Genomic DNA, 17,585 nt, shown 5'->3' with positions numbered 1-17,585 from the left:
GGTCTGGTCTGGTCTGGTCTGGTCTGGTCTGGTCTGGTCTGGTCTGGTCTGGTCTGGTCTGGTCTGGTCTGGTCTGGTCTGGTCTGGTCTGGTCTGGTCTGGTCTGGTCTGGTCTGGTCTGGTCTGGTCTGGTCTGGTCTGGTCTGGTCTGGTCTGGTCTGGTCTGGTCTGGTCTGGTCTGGTCTGGTCTGGTCTGGTCTGGTCTGGTCTGGTCTGGTCTGGTCTGGTCTGGTCTGGTCTGGTCTGGTCTGGTCTGGTCTGGTCTGGTCTGGTCTGGTCTGGTCTGGTCTGGTCTGGTCTGGTCTGGTCTGGTCTGGTCTGGTCTGGTCTGGTCTGGTCTGGTCTGGTCTGGTCTGGTCTGGTCTGGTCTGGTCTGGTCTGGTCTGGTCTGGTCTGGTCTGGTCTGGTCTGGTCTGGTCTGGTCTGGTCTGGTCTGGTCTGGTCTGGTCGTTTTTGTAACTGCTTCACTTACTTTGCTAACACACCTTTACATGTTTTATCTTCGGAATTTCATTTCCTACATTCGTCACTTACAAGCAAGCGAGTAAAAGCGTTTAAAGTACAATATAACTTCTTCAGATTAACAAATATTCGACTACATTTTATACGCTCTTTGCATATACTGTTAAAATGAATTACTTCAAAAATGGAGTACATTAAATACAATGAAGGTTATTAATGTACAAAATAATTTGAAACTTTTATACCTAAGATTAGGTAAATTACATCTATATGATCAGAAAATTTAAGAAATAAGTTTGAATACAGAATAGGTGGAAAATCACAAACATTAATGTATACGAAAAACAGTAAAAACTACATCTCACATTGAATAATTTAATGAATAAAGTGTATATTAGTAATTACATTCGCCAAATTTAGCAAGTTAGCAATAAAAAGTGTTTGTTAATAGGCATGGAAAACATTCTGGGTAAAATGAAATAAATAAGAATTAGTAATGTAATTACGATTACGGAAGGTAAATGTGGTATTATGAATAAAAGATTTAAGAAACAATGTAAAATTCCGAGTATGTAGAAAATTATAAGGCTCAAATTTGACCGAAAAATTAAAAATTTACATTTAAAATTAAAGAAACTGAAACAATCATTAAATTCAAGAATAAATGCCGTGACAAGTAATTAGGAAATAACCAATATCTACATAGTAAAATAGCTGGAAAGCGAAAAAAACTAAAATTGAGGCAATTATCACCGGGAAATCAATAAGAGATACCCTTTTATTCAAAACGTCTTTAGCTTATCCTCAGTTCATCTCCGACCGTTTCACACGACTTCAATGTAATTTGGAAGCCTGGCCTGGCCTGATCTGTAGAAGGATGTACTCTCGTTTTGCTATTTCTAACTGTTTCACTTACCTCGCTAACACGCCTTTCCATGTTTTACCTTCAGAATTTCATTTCTTACATTCATCAGTTTAAGCAAGCGAGTAAAAGCGTTTAAAGTACAATTTAACTTATTCAGGTTAAGAAATAATCGACTAGATTTCATAGGCTCTTTGCCCGCATGGTTGTAAAATCTTAATATTTCAATGTTACTATTACGAGGAAAATCTAGACAGAATTCAAACTACCGTAATGAGTTAAAACACACTGTTTATACATCTAAAATTAAATTAATTTCATATATATGGTCTCAAAATAAAGGAATTAAACTGAAATTCAGTTGTGGAATTCAATTCATATTGGAATTATAATACTAAGCACAACAAACTTATAAAAAATAATTATTATTACATTTGATTATAAAAATTATGTTAATTATAAAAATTAATTATTATTATTATTACTACATTTGAATCCCTCAAAAATAAAATAACATTAACACATATAATTTTAATTTAGTTTCGTAAATCTGCTTCATAGAGAATTTCTAAATTTTCTAAACCTATTATTACTTTCATAATATATCCATGCAAGTACTGTCCTGATGCTTTTATTGGGACAATACTTATAAAATTTCAAGGACTTTATACCTTTAAATCGACATCTCATACTACATATCATTACTCGCGAACATCATATAACTGGAATTCAGCCTCAACAAAACAGCGATCAATCTATTACACAACAAGGAACACTGCGCCTTCTGCTCCGGCGCACTTAACGTCGAAGACTGCGCCGCGAACATGCATCAAATGCGCAGATTTCAATCATAAGACGAAAGGCACAATCCCTTGTGGACACCCAGCGTACCACCCCACCTGTCCCACCTACCAGAAGTACATCGAGAGGATTCGACGCAGCACCATACCTGAATTCTGCACAAGCTTACAATCTCCCACTTCAGAGCTCCAGAGCCTGTCACAACCTACTTCCAGCTCACTCCCCACCAGTTATATGCAACTTAACAATCACAACTCCAGACAGCCTCCTGAAGTGCATTCCAATAAATTTGCAACAAGCCACAGCACTTGTCATCCAAAACAGCACCGACATACTTCTCATTCGGGAGCCTTATTGCAAGAACAGCCAAGTAGCTTCCTTTCCGCCTTCCTGGAGAACAATCCAAGTGAACGAAAACACCCAAGCCCCAAGAGCAGCCATCATAATATGCGACCCGATTTGGACTCCCGTAATAGTAACAACAGAAAGAGACTGTGTCTCTATCCTCCTCGAAACTTCAGACATGACTTTCATCCTCAGCTCCATCTATTCCTCCCCCGCAGACACCCTCATAGAAGCAACTGCCGCAATGGACAGAATTCGTCTCAAATGCCCTTCCGCTCCCACCATCTTCAGCGGCGACTTTAATACCCAACACACAATCTGGCGCTATACAGAGATCAATAGGAAAGATCAAGAATTAGAAGACTACATAGCCGCCTTCACAATTCCATAGATGCCTCCCCTACGTTTGAGAACACCTACTACAAAGGATGGCCAGACCTGACCCTTACCAGCAACAACGCCAGCCACTTATTGCGAAACTGGGAGGTGTCAGACTATTGTAGCCTGTCAGATCACAAATACATCCACTTCAGTATCAGCACCAGCATCACCATCCCAATACTTAAACGCTACAGACTACCGAATGCAAAAATCAAGACACTGAAAAGGCAACTTCATGACCTACTAACCAGAGAACTTCTATCACTGCAAAGCTGCCACAACGCCACAGACCTCGACCAGTACACAAATCATCTAATGCAGGAGCTACAAAAATTCTGTGACAGTACTCTCCCCATCCGCACAGCCAAGAATATCCAAGGTCTTTCATGGTGGTCGAAGGACCTTCACCAGCAACGCCAAAAATGCCGGCACTAAGACGCCGCCTCACCAAAGCAGGCACCCCAGAGGAACGCGCATACATACACTTCAGAAAAGAGAGAGCTACATACAAACTAAGCATAGACTGCAAAAACTACCACCTGGAAGAAATTCTGCAGCGAGAACTCTGATTTCTTCGGAATTCTCCACAAAATCTCAACAAGCAAAGTTTTTTTACCCCACCAAATCTACATGCAGCAACAAACAGCCAACTCGAACACCAGCCTTACCTCAAACACTGCTGCAATTATCTTGAGCTCCGTCTTTCCCTGAGACAACGCAGCTGATGGTTCACCGGAACAAAAGCTTCTTAGAAGCAACCACGCAGCACTGATGACCCAAGACAACATTCCCTTCACCAGGCAAGAAATCACACAAATCTATCGTACCCTGCCCAAGAAGAAAGCACCAGGCCCTGACGGCCTAGACTATAGCTTCCTCAAGGTCGCCTACAAATCACATCCCATCTTCTTTCTACACATCTTCAACACCCTCCTGAATCATGAGTTCTTCTCGAGTGCCTTTAAATCTGGTCATGTACTCTTCTTCACTAAAAGGAACAAAGATCTCCAAAGCGCAAGCTCTCTCCGATCGATCTGCCTGTTGCCGGCTCTAGGGAAAGTCTACGAAAAACTAATAGTACGAAGACTCAACTTTCATCTGCAAGACAATCGCATCCTAAGCAGCAGGCAGTTCGCCTTCCGCTCTGGCCTCTCCACACTGCATGCTCTGGAGGAAGTTCGACAGATAATCCACCACAACAAAGAACAACAGCTTCACATGGCCTTTGTCTCAATTAACCTTCAGAGTGTCTTTGATACCCTCTGGTGGCCGGCCATTAAACAAGCTCTCCGCTCATCGAGATGCTCCAGTAACATCTACGGCATATTTGACAGTTCCCTCTAGAATCGTTCCCTCCTGGTCCCACACAACAACGGGACAACCATCAAACAACAGGAGAAAGGATGTCCGCAAGGATCTTGCGCCCGCCCAGTGCTGTGGGATCTAACTTTCAACAGCATCATCTCCACTAAAATGGGCACAGCATACACAACTAGTTGCCTATGCAGACGACGTCGCGTTCCTAATACAGGGTCGCACCAAAAACGAATTGGAACACAGAAGCCCTCAAATATTACAAAAATTCAGCTTCCTCTGCCAAGAACTCAAATTAACCATTTGCACTGCCAAATCAACCGCTCTAATCATTCCCAAGCCAGGAACCAGCCCAAGCAGAAATCCATGTATCAAACATCAACAGAAAAATCTAAAAATCGTCAAAGAGCTCAAGTATTTAGGCTTAACATAGGACAAAGGTCTTGCATGGATCCCACATCTACAGCAACTCAAAATTAAGACACAAGTCATTGCACGCAAGGCCCGTCAATTTCAAGGTATAAATTGGGGACGAAACCCATATATTAACAAGATTTTATACACGACAGTGATTGAACACATAGTCCTCTACGTTGCCGCAATATGGGCGACGCCGATGCAAAGCCGGAAACTTAAACAACTACAGACCATCCAAAGACATTTCGCACTAATGATATGCAAAGAGTTTCGCACCACAGCCACCTCTGCGGCCATCATCCTTGCAGGCATACCACCACTATACCTTAGAGCCGAGCAAGAAGCTACAATAACCAGAGTCCTGCAACTACGCAAAGACGCCACCTTCCACGATACAACCCACAGTCCGACTTTATGTGAAAACCCTCGTCCCACTCAACGCCCACACACAGGTATTCAAGGTAGAAACTTTCACATCACCATAGACAACACTAGTTCTTCTAGTATTCTCAACCCTACTTATGTCTACTAAAAAGATGGATCCAAGATTGAAGACGGAGTTGGAAGCGCTTACATTTGCTACCATTAAAATGATGAACATACCAGCTGGAAGGCAGCACTGCGGCACTTCGACAGTGCATTCCAGGCAGAAGCCTTGGCCATCCTCAACGCCACCAACGACATACTAAATAACGGCTACCATCAAACATGCATCTGTACAGACAGCCAATCTTCACTCCTGGCAATTCAAAACTTAAGCCACACCTCCCAATTATCTCCGAAATCCAAAAGCTACTCTCCGTCAACCACCAGCAACGCGTTCACCTCACCTGGGTCAAGGTGCATGCTGGTCTAGATGGAAACGAGGTAGCAGAAACCCTAGCCAAAGAAGCTGCCACCAGTTCTGAAGTACACCCTTAAATCAGTATTTAACCACACCCTTAAATCAGGTATTCATCTCTCAAGGATGTGCAGTCGATCGTCCATGTCAGCGCAGCCACTCCTGTATGGGAAACAGGAAACAACTGGGGAAAAAGCTATAAGAAATACTGTTAAAGCAATATCCTTTCTAAACTTTAAAACATTTGCTCAGACACTTCCAGTTAAACTTATGACAATGATGACTTTATAAAAATATTTCATTGATACCTTTACATGATCGAATAGTTAATTTCAGAAAAAAATTATACTAGTATGTATGCATTTTAATAAAAAATGATTTATATTGAAATATATCTTTACTTACCTGTCGGCTTTTCTTATTATGTTTAAAATGAATACATCTTTATTTCCGTTCTTAAGTCCGGATAAGTTAGCAAAAGAATACTCTTTTTTTACCGTATACTGCTTATGGGGATTGATTTGTTACTCATATTTTATGTTAATGTATTCCAAGATATTTCATTTCATTTAAGTAGTTTTATTATTCCTAAAGAGTATGTTTTGCTTAGTGAATATTTAACTGCATTTCCCTCCCAATAACGCGTGGGACTAGTCTAATAATGTGTAGCATAAATATACTTACATTTTAAAATCCCAATTGAAAGTTAATTAAAATTAGTTGAATCCGTATTACATGTACATAAATTACTGATTCTTCTACAGAATGATTCATGGTTTTATGTGTATAGTGACAAGGCAAAAAGAAAATTTCACGTTTTTTCCACTGATAGTGAATCTGAAACCGAAAACGACTCATTTTTAAATACGTTGCTTCTACAAACCATTTCCAAAACCTTTGAAAATCATTTCATTCCTTTAGAGAATTCTACGTAAATATAACTTAAATTTGGTAAAGATTCTATCCTCACTTTTGATAAAACACTAAATATTTTAAACTTCAAAATGCTTATTTCGTATTTAGTTCTTAATATTAAGAAAATGGTTCTAAGACAGGTACTCTGTACTGAAGAAATAATGCAGCAAAATTCATTTAGATAGTCTTTGGAGGTTTTATCTTGCCTAATATTTGCAACTTTACTTAAAATTAGTTCTCAAAATTGGATACAAATTTCCTATAATGCAAACTGATACGTGCAATTATAAGAAAATGGAACAATTGTTTGAATTTAATTTTGTACTCAAAAGGAGTTAGTTCTCATTCAGTGCGAATTAATAAGCTGATATTAGTATATTTTACGAAGAAATTCTTGTAATCAGGATGGATGAAAGTTACAAGATTCGAAACTATAGCGTAGATTTTTGTAAAATGTATCTGTTTTTTTCCTCTTTGGTTTCTTCTGTAAATCCATGTATATTGGTAACGATATATATCGTGTAAAGGTATGGCGGTGATTCACAAGATTTCGTTCATAAGAAAATCAAGTGGTAAATAAATTAATGAAAACTGACATTTACCAAAGGATATCCTAGTATAAGAAATTTAAAAAATAAATTATTTATGAAATTGTCTAGTGAATTGAGTTGGAACTGAACCAAGTTCAAAAATGCGTTAACATTATGCCTACAAATCAATAAAACAAAATTTCAAGAGAGGAAATGATAACCAATGGGTAAAATCATTGAACGCTGGGTAATTCACATCTGATTCTGTACTGGAAACTTTTATATTAAGCACTTCTCTTATACATGTAACCTAAATAATCGTTAATTTCACATAAAATTTGTCCATGAAGGCAGAAATGTCCCTACTTACTGCAGAAAAAAGGTAATAAATCGAAAATTTTCGTAGTCGATACATTTAAAGTGTATCAGTTAGCAAAAAATACGCAATTACAAGTTATTAAACATTCAAAATAATAAATATTACTGTATAATTACCTCAAATTTGAGATTTCATTTTAAAAACTCGGAATTTATCAACTTACGTGAAAGGCAATATTCCTAACAGTTGAAGACCTTACAAAGATGTATTCAAATATAAAAGTATTAAGAATTAATAGTAAATGCCTGAATACACACGAAATTGTAAAGTCTGAAAATTCGAATGAATTTAGTAACCAAGACAAATACAAGAATCAGTTATCATAACTACTACAGAATGATAAATTGTAGAACTGGCAAATTAAAACAGTACTATAATACAGACTAAGTAATATAACATATAGTCTATTCAACAAATTGAATATGAATAACAGTTATAAAATGAAATACTTAACTGTAAACTATCTGTATGTTTAAAGAAAAATAAATATGTAAATTTAGCTGAAATTTTAAAATAACTGAAATCAAAAGCTTCATTGCAATCGAAATTTATAAATAAATAGTTGAAATTTAGATTATGTTGGAAACTAGAAAGAATAAAGTGTCCAAAAATGTAAAAATTACATCTAATATTAAATAAAGTTAGTGTATACACACTTAGTGTATTTTAGCACTAAGTGTGTATACACTTAGTGCTAAAGTGTTATAATATATAAAGTTATATATATAAAGTTAGTGTATTTTAGCAAAATGTAATAAACACTTTAAAATTTTTACAGATTACTTTCAAAATTACGAAAGTTTAAAATGTACGAAACAAGTTTAAAATTACATCTAAAATTAAATAAATTTCATATATATGGTCCGAAAATACAGGACTTAAACTGAAATTAAGTTGTGGTATTAAATCTTTCAATTGCAATTATAATAATAAGCACAACAAACTTATAAAAAGTTACTTTTCCGTGAGGTTTTAATTATTTTAATATTCCGAATTTTATTCTACAACTAAGTTTTTAAAACAGTCTATTTCTTTTCTTTACCTTTTAAGGTATTTCTCCGGACTTCTTAGCAAGCTTTCGGGGTGCAATGGTAAGTACACTCGGCGCATATTCCAGAGGTCCGTGGTTCGTGTCCCAGGGAGCGCAGTGCGCCTTTTCATTCGCTCCTGATTTCTAAAAATCTCCAATGTCTCTACAGTTCAATAAGTTACAAAAACGTGTTTAAGTCTAATTTATGCCTGCTTTTTTTTCATTCAACAATAATAAAATAATTAATTTATAATATAATAATGTAAATTAGACATTTCTTTTCTAACAATACCTACTATGTGCCAATAATTCACAGTTTATAATCTATATGCACAAATGACTACAATTTCGTAGTAATAAATAAATTATTACATTTGAATCCCCTGAAAATAAAATAACGTATTAACACATATAACTTTAAATTAGTTTCCGAAAATCTACTTCATATAAAATTTTACAGCAGAACCTTTTTATTAAATATGCCAGTTACACTTTTTTCCAAACACCAGATATTGGTTTGACAGTAACGCATTTCTCTAACCAGTTCAAGAACATAGTTAAAAATGTAATTCTAGGATCATCTACCGAATGTGTAATCCTGAAAAACAAAGTTTAAAAAACCCTAAATTTTCTAAACCTATTTTTACTTTCATAATATAGCCATGCAAGTACTGTCCTGATCACGCTTTTACTGAGACAATACTTATAAAATTTCAAGGATTTTATACCTTTAAATGACACCTATATGAAGATCTCATACTCTGCAGAATAAAAACACAAGCATAAATAGCAGTTTTTTCACAATTTATATGGCATTCCTATTATATTCACACCTTCCAAATCTAAGAATTGTTTAATACGAATTTCGTCAACCATTAAAAATAACATAATTATCGTTTTCGTCTAAAATGTGGATTTTACTTTTAGCATAATTCAATTTTCAGCAATTTGCTTCATTTTAAGATCAACATAATACTCATAATACAATCTTTTCAATGTAGAAATATGTAGCAAAATAAAATATGCACTTTTTCTTCGAAATTTACAGCAATGCGGAGAAACTAAAAACATCAAACTTCATAATATTCACAGATCAGAAGTATACCTGTTATTGTTTTTACACAAAAGGAGTAATAACAGCTGCTGAGATAAAAACTGAATTACGTTCTTTTTATGTTCAAGACAATATTTTTCCAATTCATGGAAAATGCCCTGAATTACGAATAATCAATTTCTGAAGCTTAATGATCAAGTTTAATTTCTGCAATTTCTTTGAGCAATGAAAACAGATTATGCACATTGTTAGTCCAAAGGGGCTTTGTCCCTAATGGACTATTGTTTTCGTTTTGCGATTTTGCGTTCAAAACTTTAAAAGGCTGTATCACTTTTTAAATGGTTGCCACGAAATACCATCCCCATATTTGAAGAAATTAAATAACGAAGAATCTGCATAAATATATGTATGTTTCTCGCATTGTCATAAAACAAGAAGCCATCCAATTTTGAGTAACGTAGTCTTCCACCTGAATATGGGCATCTGAAAGCCCAAATTTGAAATTTGTTCTATTATGGATTTCATATTTTGTAAAGCTAACGAATTTTTGATTAACAAACTCAACTATTTAAAAGCGATCAATGGCAACACTTTACGAGTGAGAAAAACATTTTTATCTCCGGCGCGCGGAACTGTGTACCGGAAATTCTAAAGATAATGCTCGTTTTAAAATTTTTTGGGACATAAGTGTTGAACTGAATTTTATGGTTTAAGTGCGAAGAATACGATATTTAATAAATAAAAGCAAGACTCAAAACGTTCAAAGACTCTGGACGTAATTTAAAATCTGGAACCTTTCAAAACTTTTTTTTAATTTTTAAAATCAATTCATATTTTATCATTTTTGTTAATACGATAGCTTTAAAATATGCTTTTACTTGCACAACCCCATGGATAAAGACTGATACAGAAATAAACAGAATAGATGATGTGATTATCTGGATATTGTGAAATGAGTTCTCTCATGCTTTGAGATATTGCTGCTTCAAGTTGCTCATTTTCCATTCTCTCTTTTTTCTTCAGCGGTTCTGCACGAAATAATTTTGTTGATCACAAATATTGGGTCAAGCACAGAAAATTGAGAGAATAACATTTCCCGCATCCTCATCCCCATCTCAATCCTCATCCTCATCTTAATCCTCCTCCCCATCTCATCTGTCCTCATCTCAATCCTCATCCTCATCTTAATCCTCATCTCTTCTCATCTCATTCCTTAATCCTATTGTATTTTCGTATTCTATTTCTTTTCTAACTCTTTCGCTTCCCTCAGTGACATGTTTTTCTTACCTTCAGAATTTTATTTTTTCACATTGATCATCCGAAACATTCATTGATTGAGTTACAATTTAAATTATTCACATTAAGAAATAATCGACTAGAATTCATAGCTTCTCTGCCCACATGTTTGTTAAAATCTTAATATAGCAATGTTATTATTGCGAGGAAAATCTAGGTAGAATTTAAACTACTGTAATGAGTTAAAAGACACTGATGATAATGTTTGAAGTTCTGAGTGAAGGGATTAGTTACTATTTCAGTGAATACAAATTTATCCATTTTCCACTTGAAAATAATGTTAAACCTCTATTCAATTTTTTGCATTATCTCCCACTGATTCCAAACGGCATCAATCTCATTTTGAGCCGTCGACAGTTTAATTCTTATTGATACCACTAAAAATTATTTAGAGGTATATTTAAAAATATTAAGATTTTATTTTTACCCTTTTATTCTAAATACAAAATGGGTACTTTTACGAATTTCAGACAGAGTAAAATGTAAGTATTTGGAGCTTAAACGGTAATGTACAAAATATCTTTAACATGGATGTTTTCTGATATTTAGGTGCAGACTGCAGTACGGAATAGTTACCTGAGGGCCATCATACGTCGTAATCCAAACCACAAGTATACAAGAACCAGAAGCATACCACGCACTTCTACTGCATTCCTGTCCCATACGGAGTTGTCCATTGCTGACACGGCACGACACAAAGTATCGCCCTACAGAAAAGTTCTTGTTCCCCTTCAAGAAGTATCTGTCAATGGCCACAAAGTTGACGCAGAGCTAGATGTACAGCGGACCTATGAGTTTTAGCCTTTACGTAATTTTGTTTCAGTCATCCTAACCTGGTCATATGTGCAGGGTTGTTATAGTAATATCGACGTTTGTAAGGTGGCCTGTTCTGTCGAATACTCAGATATTTGAGCAGAAAAATCTTACCTATTTTCGAGATAAATATGCCACTTTACTTTTTACCTTATTTTAAATTTCAATCTAAGCTTGTTGTAGATTTTGAATAAAATTTTATGGATTTTTAAGTTGATCAGGTATACGTCATTTTCTTCCGGAGCTAAAAGATTTTTGCAAAGGCTTAATTAGCACTAATTATTTTTTATGAAAACTAATGACTCAGGCTTTATGCCAACACCTTAAAAAGCTATACCAATCACACTGACTAAAATCGGAACTCGAACTATGATGAAAACATCCTACAGAAGTTATCGCAAACAAATCGTACTCCTGATTGATTGTCTGTCTTCCTGGAACTCCGCTAACAATGCGGAGAAAGCTCTTTTGCTAATTGCTGAAAGATATATCACAAACGTTTTCCTCGACAGATTCCATTTAGATCCTTTCAGCTCTGCTTCACCCTTTGCATCCTATATGAAATGGTTGTTGCTCCTCCCACCTTTGCAAAAATATTTTTCTATCTAAAGAAAATGGTCTGATGGCCTTAGAAATCAACAGAATGTTTTCAAAATCTACAAAAAATTAAGGCTTTTTGCCAATTTTAAAATCTCACCATAAGCTTTAAATTGTCATGATATGCACGATCCTTATTCTAATTTCTTCTTTGGAGTTACCTTTCACAACACAAATCACACCTGTATTAATTAGCTTGAACCTTTTTGTTCAATAAACTTTTAATAGCTGATTAATAGCTTGAACTTTTCATTTTTGCATGCTGTAATTTAGAAATCTTCTTGTAAATTATACAATTTTAAAACAGAGCAATATTTATTGAATTTGCCTGCAATTTTGTAAACATCTCGAAGAAAAATCACAAACATTTCGTGCCCGAGAGAGTCTTTGTTTCCAAACCATTATTTTAAATATCGTTGATTAATATTCATGGTCATAAATGTGCATTATTCTACACGCAATAAATTATATAATAACTCATCTTACTTGGTATTTACCCCATTATTTTTCATCAAATGGTTATTTTATTTGTATATCGCCATTTTCATAAAAAGTATTGGTTCTTACAGTCTGAAAACTTTAGGGATTCTCCCATGTCTCGGCCTGTTTCTACATTTTACTTACTTGTATTCCTTCTCTTAGAACTCACAATTGTGGTTATTTATGTGTGGTTACACCACCCGCGGATATCTGATGTTCCAGAAATAGCGCGATAAAGTTCGCATTGATGCCAGGAATCAACGTATCAAAACTTTACACTATAATCTAGCATCTCAAAGAAAAAGCTACCATTAAAATGTTTAAAAATTATGTTCAAAATTAAAAACATGTGGAAATATTTTAATTGTCTGTGAAAACAAACATGAAAGCTTATTTAATCAGAAACCGATCTGTTCAAGTGCTGGCGTTTGCAGATGACATAGCATTGGTGACCAGAAGCAAGAGATATCTAATGTAAAAGAGTGAAGATATTGAGAAAGAGGCTAAAGAGTGTGCCTTATCATTACTAATGAAGGTAAAACTAAATATATGACTATTATAAATACTTGCCGCCTAACTCACCTTTTAACTGGGGATAAAAAATTTACGTTACAGATTTCATTATTTTGAGTTCGATATTTAACATAAACAATGATGTCCCACAAAGAGACATCGTTGCGGCTAATAAAGCTTTTCATGGATTAAAGCATTTATTTAGATCTGGCTTTTCATCCAAGAAGAAAGACAAAGCTCTACAAGACCCTAGTTCATCCTGTCTCTGACTTACGTTTCGAAGACCTGGACTGTGACTATGAAGGAAGGATGGATCTTGGATACTTTTGAACCCAAGGTCTTGAGAAGTGTTTAAGGAGGAATCCTAAGCTAACTGGCGTAGAAGAGTCAACAGTGAATTATACCGAATGTTCAAATAGCCAGGTGTTGTTCATAGCATTAAACTTAAGCCCCGCCTCTATTGGGCTGGGCATTTTATCCGTATGAAAGAGAATAACATACTTAAAGAAATATTTTCGGCTAGACCAAGTAACACAATAACAGGAAAACCTATACTTCGTTGGAGGGTTGTTTGGTCCTTAAAACTAAGAATTGGAGGACATCGACTAATAGCTCAATAAACTCGCCTCTGGAGTGACCATGGAGGTAGGAACATGGAGGTACCTCCATGGGAGGGACCAAGGGAGAAACTACGTCCGAGAAGACGTCGGTCCGGTGGGCAAATGAGCAGAGGTATACCAAATTGAACACCTACCACCTTCCTGACCTATCCCTGAACTGGGGGGTGGGAGTCTGGCCTGCGGGGCCGTGGCCCGGTCGCTGGATGGGGATCAAGGATCAAGGAAGAGCAACTTACGGAGTTCATAGGCAATTACGCCTTTACCTCCACATCTTCAAAGGAAATTAAATCATCCGAATGAGGGGATTGTCAAATAGGGTAAAATTTTGATAAGCCGAATGACTTGGAGTAAGTGCCTTCACACTGAGTCAAAAAAAAGGTAAAAAACTCAGAAGGTCTTAATTTTGCGCCGAAAAAGAGCCAGAATAATTTAGATAGAGGCAGCCATAAAAAATTTTGACTAGAAAAATAAAAGGTAAAGTTTCCTTGAACCTTGATAATCATGTTTAGCATACGTCAGATGAAGAATACGCAGGGGACTTCCGATGCGCGTTCTTCGAGGTGGGAGGGAGGGGGGAACCTGTTTACAGGTCGAAAAAGTAGTTCTGCCAGTGATCAGCTGGGAGGGAGAAGTTTCATTTTTGACCGCTATTCAATGCGGTATTTAAAGGCCAAAAAGGACGCTGTTAAGCGCCTGAGAAAGTTCCTTTTTAAAGGAAGAAAGAAGCTATAATTTAAAAATCTGGTACTTTTCCGTTTTGCCGGCGCAGGCGATAAAGTCGCCAATAATGGTACAACTGATGTCAAACGGAATATCCTCGCTGGTAGCTTTTTAAGCCTCATTTTCAAAACAAGTCGCAGCCATTTCTTATCAGATTCATTGTTTCTTTCAATACTGGCATACAATTACATAGAATTTTTAACAGATAGTCCAGTTTTATGCCCTAAGGTCAATCTAATGAGAATGCACTAGCGAAATAAAGCACTCTGGTTTTACATAATTTCTGAGTAAGCTATTCGTATGAACTGAAATAATTCTTGCATTTAAACTTGTATTCCAAATTAAGATTTAACTTCAAATTAATGTAGATAGTTACTGAGAGAATTAGATTTTTTTAGTGTAGTTTACGTGAGATGAGATCACTTGGAGTCACGTGAATCAGGATGTTGTACCATGAAAGCATAGTAAATTCTTAAATTAATGACTTTTTACAAATTTATTGTCTTTATTTATTGGCTTTTTATAAAATTTAAACGATATTAAAATGTTTATGCCCTCAAAACAAAAAATTCTTAGAACCAACATTTGTTAACATTTTATATGTGTATGCTCTGTGTTGTCGCCAATAAAGTCTGCTTGGCGAGATTTGCGCCGGCGAAACGGAAAAGTACCAAAAATCTTTTACAGTTTTATTTCATTTGATAAGTTAAAGTATTTTAAATCAGTCCTATTTGACTATGATGTTTCTTATTAAAGAAACGTTAAAGGAGGTTCCTCGAGTTAATGCCGTGCGCATTAAAGAACTTTAGAGGCGGGGGGGGGGGTTAAGGAACGAGAGGTAGTTATTCACGTGGCTATCAGTGTGCTCATATCTAGATGGATAGCATGACGGAGCATAATCTAATCTGCCATTGGCGCTGCACAGGTGCTCCCCATGCTTTGTCCTGTCCTGTCCTGTCCTGTCCTGTCCTGTCCTGCTAGTAGAGGTGGTTGAAAACCTAGTTCAGAATGCCTTGGCCTACCCTGGTCTATCGCGACATCATGTATGGATTACGATGACGATTTAATCAATAATAGTGTCTACTATACCCAACTAAATTAAAACTTAACTAAAAAATTCAGTTCTAAAACTTCTGTTTGTTCCTGCATTTCTTTCGTGAACGTAAAATGATATAAAAGAACAATACAAAATACTAAAAATTACATTACGCTTTGAATGAAATTAAGAGCAGGAATCTATATATGTAATAAAAATTGTGTAGATATTTTAAGAATTAAAAAAAAAAAAAAAAAAAAAAAAAACAGGTGATTGGATACTTGACAGAACGGAGAAGATATGCTTTCGGGCGTGGCTGCCGAGTTGAAAACATAATTTAATTTTCCTATCAGAGCAAGTCTTGATGCGCATAAACGGATTCACATAGCATCATTTATGGGTTCGAGATGCATCCCACAATTTTGTATAGCTTACATATTCTTATACGAAGCGCAAAGAGAACTTTGCATAGCTAGCAACAAAGCGAAGCAGGGAAAAAGAGTTACAGTATCGATATCGGTAATGTTATGACACGTTATTGCAATTTTACCAATGTGTACGGTCAATAAAAACGTTGCCCTAAAGGCACTTCACATAAAAATACGTCAAGTCAAGATTCCCAGAAGAGAAAATTTAACAAATGTGGAAGAGAGGAGAATATTTTCTCTTAGATTTTAGATATCAATCCAAAGCCCACTGGAATATGAAGGAAACGGAGGAACAAATGGAGGTTCCAAAAAAAATTTTTTTAGTTAAGTTTTATTTTTGTTGGCAACAGTAGATATTATTTTTGATTAAATAAGTTTTAATTTTTGTTTACGCGGAAAAAGTAAAATTTTGGCTTAACATTTTTAACAATGTACATAATTTTTAAATTTGAATTGTTGATTTTTCTTCGAGGCGTTTTCGTGACTAGATTGTACTCTAAAGTTTAATCTCTGACACATTTTTATAATTTTCGTTTAAAATGTTATTTTTAATGAAAGTAAATTCTTACTGTAATTGAAATTTCCACTAAACATTACAAAAATGTTACATTTCTATCGATAAAGTATCATGCGGAAGTTGACAAATAAATTAAAAAGTAACAATATTTACGTAATTTATTTAATTCGACAGTTCAAAACAATTTTTATATTAGGTAATTGGTATAACTCAACACGAAATTGCATACTATTCTATTACAGTACATTTCAGTTGTTTCGCTATAAGTTTTCTCAAAAGTATTCCTATTTTCTCTCTCAATACTCAAAGCTCACTTTCATGATTCAAATCGTACTGAATCAAACATTAACAATTTTATCAATAATTAGGCCTAAAGTTCAGAATGTTTTAAAGTAAATTCAGAAAATGAACCACTTTATTTAATTTACAAGTAATAATGGAGTAATGAGTAAAATAAGATTTCCGAAGTAAAAAAATTGGAATCCTAGAAAAACATCTAAAAAAATCTAATGCCGACGCCACATGATATCCTTGCACGGAATATTAAATTATACGCAATTTTTGCTGCATTTAATTTAACGTTCTTTTCCCCATATTCATTAGAGATAGATTTCTCATTCAATTAATTCAATTCTCACTTCGAGGCAAGGCAAAAATACATAAAACCTCATGATATATTCATTAAAATTTGAAAAATATAGAAAAATCTAAAACACCAAATACAGTTAAAACAATTTTTTAAAAAACATTTTCAATTAGAGTTTCTACGCAAAAACAAGCAATTGGGCTATCAGGCAAGAAGACAAATTTTCCGGTGCAAAAAAACTAAAAGTTTCCTTTTGGTCCCACTCAGCAAAAAGACACTTGAAGGTGCAGAAACTGACTTGATTCACTATTCTGATAAGTTTCAAATATAAAAACATATGGCTACTATGGTAAAAAAATTTGAATTTAAATTGTTGGTAATTCTACAACTGTTACATGCAGATTAACTAAAGGCAAAAAAACCTTAACCGGAAGATACGAAAAACTTAATTCAATCATTTTTAAAGTAAAAAATGCACAATTTATTAGCATATAAGAATAAAAAAAGAACTTTACTGAGCCGAGTAATAGAGTGAATATATATATATATATAATATATATATATACTTTTGGTGCGGCCGATTGCAACCATGAATGAAGATGGAGAACTATATGTTATAGCAGTTCTATATACAAAATTTCCACATTA

General features: G+C 35.1%; 1 protein-coding gene across 1 annotated transcript in view; it reads left to right on the top strand.

Moving 5' to 3' along the window:
• LOC118202472 (corticotropin-releasing hormone receptor 2-like) overlaps window positions 1–15,672 on the top strand; it is a 438,714-nt gene extending 423,042 nt beyond the window's left edge. The window contains exon 11 of the mRNA XM_085821190.1: window positions 11,177–15,672. Coding sequence (XP_085677316.1) covers window positions 11,177–11,428 — 252 coding nt within the window. The 3' untranslated portion in view covers window positions 11,429–15,672. The remainder of the gene's footprint in view (window positions 1–11,176) is intronic.
• Window positions 15,673–17,585: the final 1,913 nt, after the last annotated feature.

This window comes from Stegodyphus dumicola, chromosome 7 (assembly GCF_044657685.1).
Source record: "Stegodyphus dumicola isolate Sdum_Otavi_A_Nest chromosome 7, ASM4465768v1".
NCBI lineage: Eukaryota > Metazoa > Arthropoda > Arachnida > Araneae > Eresidae > Stegodyphus > Stegodyphus dumicola.
Note: the sequence above shows the minus strand (reverse complement) of the source record. Positions and strands in the feature narration are given on the sequence as shown.